This window comes from Thamnophis elegans, chromosome Z (assembly GCF_009769535.1).
Source record: "Thamnophis elegans isolate rThaEle1 chromosome Z, rThaEle1.pri, whole genome shotgun sequence".
NCBI lineage: Eukaryota > Metazoa > Chordata > Lepidosauria > Squamata > Colubridae > Thamnophis > Thamnophis elegans.
Window position 1 is genome coordinate 113,769,817 of NC_045558.1, and position 16,081 is coordinate 113,785,897.

Below are 16,081 nucleotides of genomic sequence, written 5' to 3' on the forward strand. Positions count from 1 at the left end.
ACAGAAACCCAATATTTTTACTGTTGCCTTTTGTTATATTTGTGTTTTTTATTTGTGCTGATAAATAAATAAAGGGAGACTAGTATAGATCTATTTCAAGCTATTTAGCTCTCATCAGCTAGCCACACCCTTACTGGGATTCGAACCTGTGCTGTATTACATCTTAGGCAAACGTCTTAGCCATCAAGCCACAGGTCTCCTCCTTATCAGCTGAAGCCAGGGAAGAAGGTATATATTAGTGTCACAACCCCTGGTAAGCCCCAATTATGGGAGGAAGCTAACTGCTTCCAACATCTGTCAATCGGCTCGTCACAAGAGTCCATCACGACAGAAACCCAATATTTTTACTGTTGCCTTTTGTTATATTTGTGTTTTTTATTTGTGCTGATATATATATATATATATATATATATATATATATATATATATATATATATATATATATATATATATATATAAACATGAAACAGTGAGTATCTTTTAAATCAGGTGACTTGAAATAGCAATTATTAGTTTGTTAAAAAAATTCATGAGTTAGTTCCATTTTCCTTTATAGATGCAGAATTCCATTTGATACAGCATCTAATTCTTGTTTCAGAGTCCTGACTAAATATTATCAGCATATTCTAACCATGATATTTGCTATACAGAAGATCAATGAAGACCGCCAGCTCTTACCTAATATCACCTTGGGTTTCAGAATTTATGATAGGTATGCTGACTATCATGCCAAATTGGAACTTTTCTCTAGTCAGAACAATTTTCTTCCAAATTACAAGTGTGGCATCCTGAACAAACTCATATCAGTTGTTGGAACTGTTGATCCAGGAATCGCTAGTGATATGGCAGATATATTAGAGACTTACAAAGTTCCACAGGTAAGATGGATGGTTTTGTCTTTCCAGGTGTAATGTGTTGCAAAACTTCAAAATATAATTTAAGTTTCTTTTTTTCCTCCAATAATCCTATTTAAGAAACAACATTTAGTACAGCATAAAGGTAAAAAATTTTTTTGCAAAATTTGTTATTACTATTATTGAGTTTGAAAGATTAATCTTAATGATCATTGGAACTTTGGATTCCTGTAGTCTTCTTGTGTAAATTGTTTATGTGATGGGGGATATAATCTTTCTACTTTTTATTTATTTATATTTTATTAATATATTCTGCCTTTTAGGTGCTTAAAGAGGCATAAATAAGGGTTTTTCCTCTTACATATAGTCTTGACTTACCAAACACACATGGAAATCTATCACTAAGCACTGTGATCACTAACATCACATGACTATATTTTATTTACAACATCACCTCTGCTTCTGTTCTTAAGCAAATTATCATGACTTTTAAGTGAGACATCATGTTACCATGATTTCACTTCTATGCTTCATTAATTTTACTTGTTGGAAGCAGGTTGTGAAGCCCATGAAATGGTGATCCATGACCTTGGGTTGCAGCAATGGTACACTAAAAGTACACAAATTGTGAAGCACCCAATAGGTATCATACGACAAATGTGCTGCTGCATTTTTCAGAAGTGTAAACATTGGTTGCAAAGTTGTTTTATTTTCAGAAATTATGACCTCAAATAGTCACTAAATAAAAAGTTGGTAAAAAGAACCTCCTGAATATTTCTACCAGATATATATTTCTAAGACTAGAAGATAGATTGGGATAAGGAACTGAGATTGACACAATTACTTTCACTTAGTGATTGAAAGATATTAAACCAATACGTCTTGGTGAATCACATATTTTAGTAGAAAAAAAAGATATACTTGAATTTAGGGGCCGTGCTAAATCATTGTAACAGATGCAATGTGAGCCAAATCAGAAGCTGCATTACCAGTTAGAGTAAAGCAGAAATTCCTCCCTGTTCGCATTAAGTCCTCCTGGAAGTTTTGTCACTTTCCTCCAATATCTCATCTTAACATGAGCAGAAATAGATGCTTGAAGAGGAATTGACAGAATTACCATTTGAGATGCAGTGCCAAAGCTAGTTAATATAATATTCTAAACCAAGAAGCGCATAAGCAATAGCAGCATAGAAGTCTACAATAGGGTAAAACAATATTTAAATATAAAAGATTTTTGAAGGCAGGTGGGAAAATATTTAAAATGTACAATGAAGTAATTAAGATAGCATGGTATGTATGTATATACTTTATTTGTATATTTTATATATTTATTAATTTTATATGCCACTTGTCTTGTTATCTAAACCAATTCTGGGCAGCTTACAATATAGTAAAAATAAAAATATAAAACCAGTCATAAATATAAAAACAGTTTAATTTTGCAAAAGATTAAATACAGATTAAAAAGCCATGGGGTCAGAATTGAGCAGAGTTCTTTGTCACTAACCCTATGGCCTTCTCTATCTGGGTGCCACACCTATCAACAGAGTTAGTTTTAAGGCCCTACCTGAAGGCCAGAAGGGGTGGTGGTGTTTCTAATCTCAGACAGATGTTTCAAAGGGTGAGGGTCATGGCAAAAGGGCTCATCCTTGACCCCACCAGTTGCAATTCCTTGGGTTCCACAGCAAGCCTCTTCTGCCAGTACAAGTGGGGCAAATATGTTCCTCAGCTCTCTTGGATCCATAATTCCATATAGGCATTAAAGATGATAATCAACACCCTAAATTGGATCCAGAAGCAAATCAGTAGCCAGTTTAGACTGTGCAATACATGTGACATTATTATATATGCTTCTAAAATTGTCCATGCAGTTTCATTCTGGATCAATTATAGCTTCCAACTATTATTCGTGGGTAGAGAATGTTGCAATAATCCAAATGGGACATGACTGGGGCATAAGTGACTGACTACAGAGCATCATGATCCAGAAAGAGGCACAACTGGTGCACAACATGAAATTGCACAAATGGTCTCATAATCAGGATTGCCTAAGGTGACCAGACGTCCTGCTTTTGGCGGGACAGTCACGATTTTTAATAATTTGTCCCGCATCCTGCATCTTTTTAAAAAAGCCCCGATATTTGTAGAAAGGATGCCCCAGCCCTTTTTTGGCTCCACCACGTGGTTTCCTCTTGCAAACATTTTCACTCATTTTTCCAGGTCTATCTTTGTCTATAGACTAGTGACTGTGCTCCGGGAGGGTGGCCTGTGGGGCTGGAGGGTGCGTGGTGGCTGCATGCTGCCGAGCACTAGCAGGAGTCGTGGGGCAGGCTGGCCGAGCGGTCTCGCACGGAGCTCGCCTCGCTGCCCAATGGAGGCTGCCCGGCTGCTTTCCCTCAATCCTCACCTTTTTCCTCCACTACCTCCTCCTCCTCCTCACTGTGATCTGGATGACTGACGTGCCTTCCTTTCCTCCGCGTTCGGCCCTTTTGTGCAGAGCCGCAAGATTATGAGCAATGCAGGGTTGCTATGCTAAGGGCACCCGGTCCCTACTGGGGAACTGCTGCTGCTGCTGCTGCTGCCGCTGCCGCAGGGACCCAGCGGCACCCGATCCCTGCTGCAGTGGCTGGCTTTGCTCCTGGCCGTGGGCCCCTGCCATGTCCAGCATGTCTTTATCAGCAAATGGGTTGCCCGCCTGGCTCGCTGCTGCTGCCCCTCCATGGCCAGGTCATCCCAAGCGTGCATGACCCGGAGCTCCCCGCGCCTAGCTGGGTTGCGCACACGCACGGGTGATCAAGAAATCCGGCATTTTTTAAAGGTTCCAGATCCTCTGCAAATATCCTACTGCATCCCGGCCATCTCCAATGCAAGGGCAGCAAAGGGCAGCCAACAAGTGGCACGGGAGTTAGGAGCAGCCAAAGCCCCAGCAGCCGCCCCACTTCTAATCTCCATCTGCCCGATGGAGGCTGCCCAGCTGCTGGCGCTTCTGCACCTCTGCTCCACCGCCACAGATGCCACCCCCCCCTCGCCGGCTCTTACCACCCAGACACCAGCTGCCCAGGAGCTGCCTGAAGCCTTCCTGCCCACCACTGGCTGCACCATGGCCGACTCGCCCCGGGCAGGTTGGAAGTTTTACAGAACCCCGGATCAGGAGGCATGGAACGAGACAGTGTTTCACAGCCAACAGTGAGTGGGTGGGTGGGTGGAGGGCAACACACAGGACAATCAGCATTGGATGCCCCCTCCCCTCCCCAGATTCAGAAACACAATCCAGACAGATGTTTCCTTGATGAATCCAGAACCGGGTGAAGAGTCCCAGAGGAAAAAATCCTTTAAAAAAAGGTGTTTGGTGGGGGAGGGACCAGGCGGGCGAGAAAGACGGTGGCGCTTTTGAAAAACCGAATGCCCATTGTCACACAGGTTTCCCTTGAACAGCACAATTTCCAAAAGTGCAAATTATTCTGGCTCAGGCTGAGCATGAAGACCTCCCCCCACTGCCCCCTCCCCACAATCAAAGACACCCCCCCGAGCCTCGTCCTTGTTGGATGCCCTTCACTGCCCTTGCATTGGAGACAGCCAGGATGCAGTAGGGCATTTGCAGAGGATCTGGAACCTTTAAAAAAACGCTGGATTCCTTGAATGCCCATGCGTGTGCACAATGCAGCTAGGCGCAGGGAGCTCTGGATCGTGTGCGCTTGGGATGATCCGGCCATGGAGGCCAGGGAATCCTGAGGACTGAAGCACAAGAGTACTCGAGAAGGACTAGGGTCTTGCAAAGTCCTCTAAGGAAAACAGAACCGAGAGGAACAGTGGAGGCCTCTAAATTGCTTAGCTAACTATAATCCTGCTTTTTTTGGGTGGGGGGAAGCAGTGAGTATGTGCGTGAGTTTGCAATGCCAAGATCAGACTGGCTTTTTGTTCTGATTCCTGAGTCCCCAGCTGTTAGTGACGGAGGAGGAGGAAGGAAGGGGTTGCATTTTGTCAGGCTGACAGCTCATTCCTAGATTGGGATCCCCCGTCTCTCCCTCCCCTTCTGCGCAAGATATCAGCAGCCCCCGGGGTGCGAGCTCCTCCCACTATGAACAACTTTTGCTTTTGCTGCCAATGCAAGTGAACTCCTTGGCCTTTTTGTTATATTCATTTCCCTTGTAACGCAGGTGTCAGCACAGCTGGCAACTCTCCTGCAGCACCTCTGCTGGCGAGGAAGAGTGTATTGGCACTGAACAACGTCCCCCTCATCCCAGAGCCCAGAAAAACTATTGCCCTTCCGGGACGCAGCACGCTTCCTCTACCTGCTCATGTCGCTAAGCCAAAAGGTTCTTTCTTACTGGCCAGAAGGTTCAATCCTGTTGCCTCATTCCTTCGAGTGAGGTGTCTCGAGGAGGGGGAAAACAGGATGCCGCTACTTTCATTTTTGGGGAGGTGGAGCGGGGAGCCTTCCAGGGAATGTCAAGGGCTGAGTCCTAACAAGGATAACGGGCGGGGAGGCTTCAGGGACTCTTTTCCTATAAGCTCAGTGAGTTGAGGGTTTGTTCGTGTGGGGCACCTTCTCTGCGCTTAGTTTAATCCTCTCCCAACCCCAGCTCAGGAATTTGGGGTTTTCTTCAGGAGAACCACCTGCTGGATAGGCTTGAACGTGGGAACAAGGAGCTGATGGTCTGGGACTGATAATCATGATTTCTGAGAATCCTTCCCTGGTGAACTTCCTGGGCTCCCATGGCGATTGGGCTGGTATCATTTTTAAGGGGTTTTGGACAGAGCATCCTCATGTGGCGGATATTGGAGAGGAGTTTCTGATGTATCTCAGCAAACCATCTAACAATGAGTGAAAGATTATTAGAATGCTAATGCATCTGTTTCTCCCCCACATCCTTTTGGGGCTAAATTTTTGCAAGGCAAGAAGAACACAGTTTTGCTAAGCTCCCCAAGTCCCAGTGTAAGTGAAAAAGGTGGAGAGAATGTCCCTTATCCCCCCCCCCCATTTATATAAAAGTTTCAAAAAACAATCATTAAAAGCTGCTGTCTCAGCTAAGCCATAAGGAACAACAAAGAAAAATTTTCCCCTCTCTGCCAGCGAAAGTGGGATTAATTGACTTTTGGTATATACCTCTCGACAGAAGTATTTGATTAATGCGGTTGATATCATGAATGATAACTGTGTGAACGGGTGTTCTGAGACTGAATAACATGTAAACAGTATAATCTGCCAGTGTATAAACAGAAACATTCTTTGTAATTGAGATTATTTTGACATGGAAACTGCTTTGGTGGTTTGTGTCGGATCAAAGCTAGTTTAGCAAGGGCTTCGGGAGGGATTTTAGTTTTTTTCTTGCTATTTAAAAGCAATCCCTTTTAATTTTTTTGGGTTGGAGACATAATCCTCCATTTACTGATGCTAAGTCAACAAACTTTGGTTGGTCTTGAAAAATGAGCAGAACCAGACCTAGAAAAGACTAGGAGCAAAATCCCAGGATTACAGGGTAGATTGGAAGCTGGGGCAGTGATTTGGAGGGGGGGAGATGGTGGCAAGAAGAAGAAGAAGACAATTGGCAAATTACTTCTAGAAGCCATTACTTCTGCTTAGAAAACTAGTGAACATGTCCATAATGTTATCAGAAGACAATTTGAAGGATAGGATTTTTTAAAATCTTTTTTAAATTTTTTAATCAAGACCCGCCCCCCCCCCCCCCGGTCAATGGTGTCCCTCTTTACCAATGTTAAAATCTGGTCGCCTTATGATTGCCCCCTGCTCTTTGAGTCAAGGATGTTAAGAACAAGCTTGCAGATGGATCTAAGTGTAAAACAGAAAGTATATATAATGGTTCTGTAGCAGAGTTTGCTTTAAAGATGGAAAATAGGAATAAAAAGTTATGTGAAATAAGAAACATGTGAATGTGTGTGTGCAAGAAAAAGGACAATTTAAAAGCAGATTGCAGTATCTGAAACACTAGAATGGAAAAAAAAACAGACTAAACAAAAAGATTGGACATCAATTAAGAGAGTCATGAGATATCTCAAACAAACAAAGGACTTGAGTTTGAAGCTATCTGCAATTGGTGATTTGAACCTTGTAGAATATGTGGACTCTGATTGGGCAAGTGACCCAAGTACTCGTAACTCCACAAGTGGTTACTTGTTCAAATTAGGAAGCAGTCCTAATTTGGTCCAGCAAGAAGCAGACCTCGTAGATTTTTCTTGTACACAGGCAAAAAATACATTGCTGACAATTATGCCAATCACAATGCTGATGTTATGTCAATTATTTGAAGATCTTGGAGAGCCAATGTCCCAACCTACACTCTTAAATGAGGACAATCTAGGATATATCAAGTTTTTTTTCCAGACAGCATTAAATAATCTGGTTGAATAAAATGTAATTGTGCTTACATATTGTGAAATTAATAAAATTGATTGCAAATTCTTTGACAAAATCACTTCTAAGGAACAGATTTATAGAACTGAGATCTGAAATGGGACTAATATAAGGAGTAGTTGTTGAGTGGGAGTGCTGGCATTCATTTTTTGAATATATTTTTATGCAACAATTACAGTAGTATTTAGCCAGCAGATGATGGTGTCTACAGTTTAGATCTATGATATATACTCTATGCTCTTTTGTTCTAAGTAGTGTTTCCTGTTTCCTGTTATGGTAATACAGTTGAGCATAAAGTGCATGGTGACTGTGTTTTTTGTTTGCTCTGAAGTGCTTTATACAAACAAAATTTCTAATAACAAGAAATGGCAAACCTTGATAGTTGATTCAGGATGAACTATAACTTTTGGGATGACTTCAAATAGATAAGATGTCATGATAAACTTCCTATGAGTGGATTACAATAACAATTTGTTAACAGAGAGTTTTAAAATTTTAATTTTGCTCTGTTTTAATATTCTTCTTTTTCCTGCTAACTACTTTGTCACTAATATAATACATAGAACGCAGGTCAATAATTTGCAACTAGATTTAGTAGTTTAAAATTTGGGAAAGTTCTGTTTCACAAGGGATGGAAATTAATTTTGTACTAATGTATTAATAAGCATTCACATAGGGGGTATAATCTGTGTACATGTGTTGGTCCTTTTTTAAGACACCTTTTTTCTTTTTAATGTTTTAATTGGTTCTTCTTTTTTCTTTTCTTTGGGATTTTTTGGGAGTTTTGTATTTTAATTTTGTCATGAATAAAATAAATATACATATATTAGAAACAAATTAAGTGGGAGCATATGCTGAAATATTTTGGATGAGATGATACACATTTTCCTTTTTGGATCATACATTTCTCCTTGCTGTTTTTTTTCTATTTACCCATATAATTCTGTTTATTTCCATAGTTCCCAACTGGCTCCTCACTATATGAAAGTCATTTCTACTACCCCATGGTTCCAGATGAAGACCTATATTACAGTGGCATTATTCGACTACTCTTGCACTTCAGGTGGACTTGGATTGGGGTACTTACAAAAGGACTTGGAGGAAAAACATTTGAGCACCTGATCTTCTCAATGTTTCCTCTCCATGGTATCTGCATTGCCTTCTTTGAAAAATTCAGACCATTTTATATCAATAACTTTTATGATAATCTGAAATGGCTTGTTGAAATGTTTCACCTTCTTGTTAACAGCAAAGCAAAAGTTATTATCATCAGAGATAATAATCTTTTAAATGTAAGATGGTTGTTACGCCTACCTGAAATGGAAATAGTTTCTATAAACCTGAAAGGTAAGGTGTGGATCGTGGCTTCCCAAATGGGTCTTGCTTCGTTCTTTTATCAGAAAAGCTGGGATATCCAAGACCTACATGGTGCTTTGACCTTTGCGGCTCACTCAAGTGAAATTCCAGGATTTCAACACTTTCTCAAGACAAGAAACCATTTCTCCTCAAAAGAGGATGGTTTCATCAAAAATGTGTGGGAGCAAGCATTTGGCTGTGTGTTTCCAAATCTATCTGAGGCTGAGGAATCAGAGGATGTCTGTACAGGGAGGGAGAAACTGGAGAGCCTTCCTGGGGCCTTTTTTGAAATGAGGATGACCAGTCATAGTTACAGTATATACAATGCATTGTATGCTGTGGTACATGCTTTACATGCTATGATGTTTGGCCAACAACACAGGCAAAACCTGAATAGCAGAAAACTCATTCTTCAGGATCTTCAGCCATGGCAGGTAATTTGATGAATAATCAATTTAGTTGGAAATGGGATATGACTTGAACTGACTCCCCAGCATCTCACAGTCTTCTGATAATAAACAGCAGTCAGAATTAGATGGGAAATTATTAAAAATTTCCAGTTTTTTTAATCCTTTTCTCATCTTCTATACGATTTGCATAATCTCTATGAATCTTTTAATGTTTTCTGGCTCACTTACTCTCTAGTTATATTCTTTAGATAATTAGGATACATGCTTTATATTCTCTCCCCCCTCCCCACATCCAATACACAAATACACAGACACACACTATTTCATATAATAAGCTTTATTCCTTTCAAGGTGACAACAGCTGGTTACTTAAATTAAGTTCTAAGTTATGCATTTCAGTCAATAGGCCTATAAGTTGAAAATAGTAAATACAATACATACATTTTAATCTGTATAGAAGGGTGGAAAAGTAGAAATTTCTATTTGGTCTTTCAAGCTGTAAATACTTCTGAGACCACAAAGTGCTATCTTTCTAAACAAAGAAAAAACTATGAATGCAGAGTAGGATTCAATCACCATGGACACTACAAATGATAGAGCAGCAGGAATTATTGCCTTGCGGTAAAGGATTCATACTTCATTCATCTATGTAATTTAGATCAATCCAAGCATATTTGGATCCCTTCCCTACTGTAGGAACAAAGGGCCATACTTTTAAATAGTTTTTTTTTAAAGAAGTCTTGAAATGAGACCGTAATTAGCATGTACATGAATACAAAGAAAGAAAATCAGAAAATAGATTGTGTGTGTGTGTGTGTGTGTGTGTGTGTGTGTGTCTGTGTGTAAAAGACACAGGTAAAGTGCAGTAATTAATAATCTTTCTATTTTTCAATCTCAATGATAACAAAAGAACAGCCACTCGCTCATAATAAATCAGCAGGATTTTGCAGAATCTATGTTCTTTTATGTTCTCTCAATTTGATTTAAACTGCTCCAGTCTACTTTTGTCTTCCTTCATTCCTCCTTTTAATCATCCATATATCCCACAAAGATTCAATCTGAATTTAAGGTTCATTTTGAATTTAGAAAAAATATGTTTATAACACACTTTCCATTCTCCATCATGGCATCTTATAGCAGCAATAAAAATGAATGCAATTTTATGGATTTCTTTAGTTAACAATGTATCAAATGCATCAATGGCAGACTTTTTAGCATTAAAGAAAGATAATTTTCTTTTGAAAAGGCAGTTCAATCTGTTTATATGATACTATTAAAGAAAGATAATTATTTTATTTTGAAAAGTCAGTTCAGTTTGCTTATACTATTCCTTTCAGTAGATAATTTATATTAAATTTTATTATATATTAAAAGGATATGGTACTTTCTAATTAGTTTCTCTAATAAAAGCAGATGACAAGGCAAGCAAATGTAAGGCAAGCTCAGTTATATTTATTTATTACATGACATATTTCCTCAATAAATTATATCTTTACATATTAACATTTATATCATTTCTGGGGGCTGGATTATTGTTAATTTTTGAAAATTAGTAGACTATAAACAAAAGATTTCGGATCAAGGGTCATAGGCAATCACCCTTGAGAGGAATGCTAGCAGCTTTGAGTAAGGACAATCTGCCACATATTTAAATGGTTCAACTAAAAAGATTAACGTGGTATCACATAGTTTTATATATTAAACATGCTTTTTTTCTTGCTTTTTCATATTCAGCTTCATTTCTTTTTGAAAAAAGGCTCATTTAACAACACTGTTGGAGATGAAATTTCCTTTGACAAGAATAGAGAACTGATTACAGGACTGGATATAGAGAACTGGGTCATATTCCCTAACCAGTCTTTGTATCGAGTGAAAGTTGGGAAGCTGGATCCCTGGGCTGCTGAAGACCAAATGTTCACCATTAATGAACAAGCCATCAACTGGCCTAGCACTTTCAATCAAGTAAGTTTTGAATGTAGTTGATTTGATTGAATTATTGGGATGGTATCAAAGATTAGCTCAATATCATTTAATATACAAATAATGGAAATAAATCCCAGCAAGGCAAGAATTCAAACTTTCTGAAAATCAGGGGTCTCTAATCAATTACTTAAATTAGTATTGTTTTTCCAAGGGTATGTTGCTGTCAAGCTTTAAAAGACAGGGATGATATTCAATGTATTTACACCAGTATTACTGTAAAAGTTCAAGGTAATTCAGAAAAGTGGTTAAAGTGCAAGACTATCATATAATCTGTCTGTATGTTTGTCTGTCTGTCTGTCTCTGTCTGTCTGTCTGTCTGTCGTCTCTCTCTCTCTCTCTCTCTCTCTCTCTCTCTGAAAAAAACAAATTATTACACTAGCTTTCCTTATTTCTACAGTAGTGGTCAACCATAATTTTTCAACTTTTCTCTCAAATATATGATTAAGTTCTTACATTTTCCTTCTTTCATTTACTGGGCAGACCTTACCTACTTCCATGTGTACTGAGAGCTGCCTTCCTGGTTATTTTAAGAAAAAACAAGAGGCAAAGCCATTTTGCTGCTATGATTGCCTTCGATGCCCCAAAGAAAAAATGTCAAGTCAGAAAGGTAAGAGACATTATTAATCGATGGTTCTGCAGCACAACTCAAGAAAATCCATGAATATATAAGTACAGAAGCTGAATTATATTACATATATTATATATAATTCAGGTCATTTTTGTTTAGTGACCAATGATTAAGTGAAGCAGATATTAAGCAAAATCATAAGAGTGCTTTATTTCATCTTTCCTTTTCTCTGCAGATTTTTAAAGGTCTTAAATGTGATAAATGATCACAAAGGTACTTTTTCATAACTGCAAACAATTGTTCAATAAGGCAGTCACTAAACAAAAACTACCTTGCAAGTGCTTGCATTCTCTTGCTTTTTGGAATACTCATCCTAGAGCTTGGCTAACTAGCGAGAAGAAAATTGATGTATTTATATACATTAGAGATGAAGTGATTGAAGGAGAATTGCAGGCACAACATGGAGAACATTTTGAGAAGAGGACACTAGTACTGTCTGTTTGACTCGTGCACTGACAACTGTGACCAATGAGTCACAAAGAAAGCAATAGTCTTTAATATGAAATTGGTTAGAGTCATGTTGCCCCTGAGGACGTGGACAAGGCCATGAGAGCTGTAAGTGCCTCCACATGTGTACTGGACCTGTGCCCCTCCTGGCTGGTTATTAACGGCAGGGAGGTGACACGGGGCTGGATCCAGGCGGCTGGATCCTTCGGGAGGGGGTCTTTCCCCCCGCTCTTAAGGCGGCGGTGGTGAGACCCCTCCTGAAGAAACCATCTTTGGATCCAGCCGTTCTAAACAACTACCGTCCAGTCTCCAACCTCCCCTTTGTGGGGAAGGTTGTTGAGAAGGTGGTGGCCTTTCAGCTCCAGCGGTCCTTGGAGGAAGCTAGTTATCTTGACCCATTCCAGTCTGGCTTCATGCCTGGCTACAGCACAGAAACCGATTTGGTCGCATTGACCGATGACCTCTGGAGAGCCAGGGATGGAGGCCATGCCTCCATCCTGGTACTCCTTGACCTTTCAGCGGCTTTCGATACCATCGACCATGGTATCCTTCTGCGACGACTGCGGGAGGTGGGGGTGGGAGGCACTGTTTTACGGTGGTTCTCCTCTTACCTCTCGAACAGGTTGCGGTCGGTGTTAATCGGAGGGCAGAGATCGACCCCTAGGCCCCTAACATATGGGGTGCCGCAGGGTTCGGTCCTGTCCCCCCTACTTTTTAATATCTACATGAAACCGCTGGGTGAGATCATTCGGCGGCACGGGATAAAATACCACCAGTATGCGGACGATACACAGTTGTATCTGTCCGCCCCATGCCAACTCAATGAAGCGGTGGACATGATGAACCAGGGCCTTGAGGCTGTTAGAGACTGGATGAGGGTTAACAAGCTTGTGCTCAATCCAGATAAGACCGAGTGGCTGTTGTGCTTCCCTCCCACTAATTTGGCAAGTGTTCCATCTCTCAGGCTGGGGGGTCAAATACTATGCCCCTCAGACAGGGTCCGCAACTTGGGAGTCCTCCTGGACCCACAGCTGACTTTTGAACACCATTTGTCAGCTGTGACCAGGGGGGCATTTGCCCAGGTTCGCCTGGTGCACCAGTTGCGCCCCTACCTGAACCGGGAGGCTCTCACAACAGTCACTCATGCCCTTGTGACCTCCAGGCTGGAGTACTGCAATGTGCTCTACATGGGGCTGCCCTTGAAGAGTATTTGGCGACTTCAGCTAGTCCAGAATGCGGCCGCGCGAGCGATCGTGGGTGCACCTCGTTTCACCCACATAACACCTATCCTCCGCGAGCTGCACTGGCTACCTGTCGATCTCCGGGTACGCTTCAAGGTGCTACTTGTCACCTACAAAGCCCTTCATGGTAGTGGATCTGGGTACTTGAGAGACCGCCTACTGCCAATTACCTCCACTCGACCAATTAGATCCCATAGATTAGGCCTCCTCCGAGTTCCATCTGCCGGTCAATGTCGACTGGCAACCATGCGGAGGAGAGCCTTCTCGGTGGCAGCTCCGACCTTATGGAACGATCTCCCCATGGAGATTCGTACCCTCACCACCCTCCAGACCTTCTGCACAGCCCTTAAAACCTGGCTGTCCCGTCAGGCCTGGGGTTAAAGACCGTAACCCACCCAAATTGTATGAATGTTGTGCTTTTAATGATGTACTGTCTTATGTGTTAATCTGTTTGTCCTCCCTTCCTTCCGAATTGTGAGCCGCCCTGAGTCCCCTCAGGGAAAAGGGCGGCATATAAATAAACTACTCATACTCATACTCATACTCATGTTAGTGTCTGGCAGCTAACCATGCAAGAATGGGGTTCCAATAAATTAATCCAGGCAATCACTCTACTTTCCAATGGAGGAAAGGGAAAAATGGATCAAGTACAGGGTAATATATACTGAATGCTGCAAAGACATGCAAACCCATAACTGAGAGAAAATGATGTAGAAGTTGTAGATATGGGCCTTTATCACAAAGTTACTTATTGTCTTCATCATAAACATGAATCATTACTGGTTGAGGCAATTGCTAAATGAGGATTACCTGTAAAGGATTCAATTTCTCTTATTTTGGGACTGTACTGTACATTTGATCTTAACAATGTATCATCTTAACTTGCACAAAATCTGTTCCTTTTGATTCAAAAAACATCAGGATTTTTGCTTGAAAGGAGAACAGGAAACATCTTTCCTTCAGAAATGTGAATATTACATCTAAATCATCTGATAAAAGAGAATCCTAAAACATTTATTTTATTGATATTATTTTGAATAATGCTTTTTAAGAAAAACTTACTATCAATGTAGAAATAAAACCAGAGAAATAAATAGACACAGTCCAAGTGATGTAATGAATTCATGAGTAATTAATATTCTTTCCCTTAGCAGAGAAATCTTATGTTCTCCTGTGCTCCCTTAGGTACAAAATATAAGAGTAGAAAGTCTAGGAAGTCAGAGCAAGTACTGCTTTCAGAAAAAAAAAAACATGTAAATGATACTAAGTACAGTATAAGCAAATATTTATAAATTTATATATTTTAATTCTAGACATGGATGACTGTTTGAAATGCCCAGAAGATCAATATCCAAATAAGAACCAAACTTCATGTATTATTAAGAAAATAACTTTCTTGTCCTATGAAGAACCAATGGGAACAAGCATGGTTATTTTGGTACTTTTCTTTTCTCTCTGCACAATTGTGGTACTCAGAACATTTTTGAAGTATCACCACACTCCCATTGTCAAGGCCAATAACAGAAATCTCACCTACCTTCTACTGATATCCCTCCTTTTCTGCTTTCTTTGCTCACTGCAGTTCCTTGTTGCACCAGGTAATATGATATGTTTCCTGCGACAAATTAGCTTTGGCATCATCTTCTCAATGGCAGTGTCTTCTGTGCTGGCAAAAACCATCATTGTGGTTCTGGCTTTCATGGCCACCAAGCCAGGATCAAAGATGCGGAACTGGGTGGGAAGAAGACTGGCCACCTCCATCGTTCTTTCTGGTTCCTTTATTCAAATAGGTATCTGTATGGTGTGGCTGTTCACATTTCCTCCTTTTCCTGAAATGGACACCCAGTCAGAAAAAGAGGAAATAATACTACAGTGCAATGAAGGCTCATATATTATGTTCTACTGTGTCCTGGGATACATGGGCTTCCTGGCAGTTGCTAGTTTCACAGTAGCTTTTTTCTCCAGAAATCTCCCCAGCAGTTTCAATGAAGCCAAATGTCTCACATTTAGCATGCTGATCTTCTGCAGTGTGTGGCTCTCCTTTGTTCCATCTTACCTGAGCACTAAAGGCAAATATATGGTGGCTGTGGAGGTTTTTTCCATTTTGGCTTCTAGTGCTGGATTGCTGGCCTGTATTTATTTCCCCAAATGCTATATAATCATTATTAGGCCAGAACTAAACAACAAGGAACAGTTAATAAAGAGAAAATATTAATAATATAAACTAAAAATTCTATTTCCAAATTTTGCTCTTTTAGTATCCAATGGGAACATGACTGTTAGAAAACATCTGTATGGATATATATACATATAGTGCTTTGTCATTGTACAGACAATTATTGCCACTTGTTAAGGTTAAAATCCAATTGGGCTAAGGCTAAAAATAATCAGCACAGAATCTAATGATGGTTCAGTTTTAAAGCAATGAAGAATTGGACAAGGGATTATGGCACTTGACCCTGCCCATTTCACTCCAAGTTTTCTAGGCTGGCTGATAAATCATAGACATTTTTTCATGGCTGGTCCTCCACCAATGATACACCAGTACCCCTGCTACTCTGTTGTTTCTCTGAGGCTCCATAATTGTAGCAAATGCATCACAACCACAGCCAATTCTCCCTGTGTGATGATTAAATGCACTTTTAGTGATTCTGGTTTCTGGTGAGCTTTTGGTGCATGCCCAATGCCAAGAGCTTAGGGGATATTAGTAGCAGCAGTGCTAGAAAACTTTAGAAGTATGGGAGGGGGAAATCATGGTATCATTTTCACCAGTATCATTTGGATTGCAA

General features: G+C 40.3%; 1 protein-coding gene across 1 annotated transcript; it reads left to right on the forward strand.

The window, feature by feature from the left end:
• Positions 1-632: 632 nt before the first annotated feature.
• On the forward strand, positions 633-15,507 carry LOC116521533 (vomeronasal type-2 receptor 26-like). Its single transcript, XM_032236194.1, has 6 exons — positions 633-878; positions 8,187-9,017; positions 10,728-10,955; positions 13,856-13,946; positions 14,606-14,730; positions 14,875-15,507. Exons 1-6 carry the CDS (start codon positions 633-635, stop codon positions 15,505-15,507), a joined length of 2,154 nt encoding a protein of 717 aa, XP_032092085.1.
• The last annotated feature ends 574 nt before the right edge of the window (positions 15,508-16,081 follow it).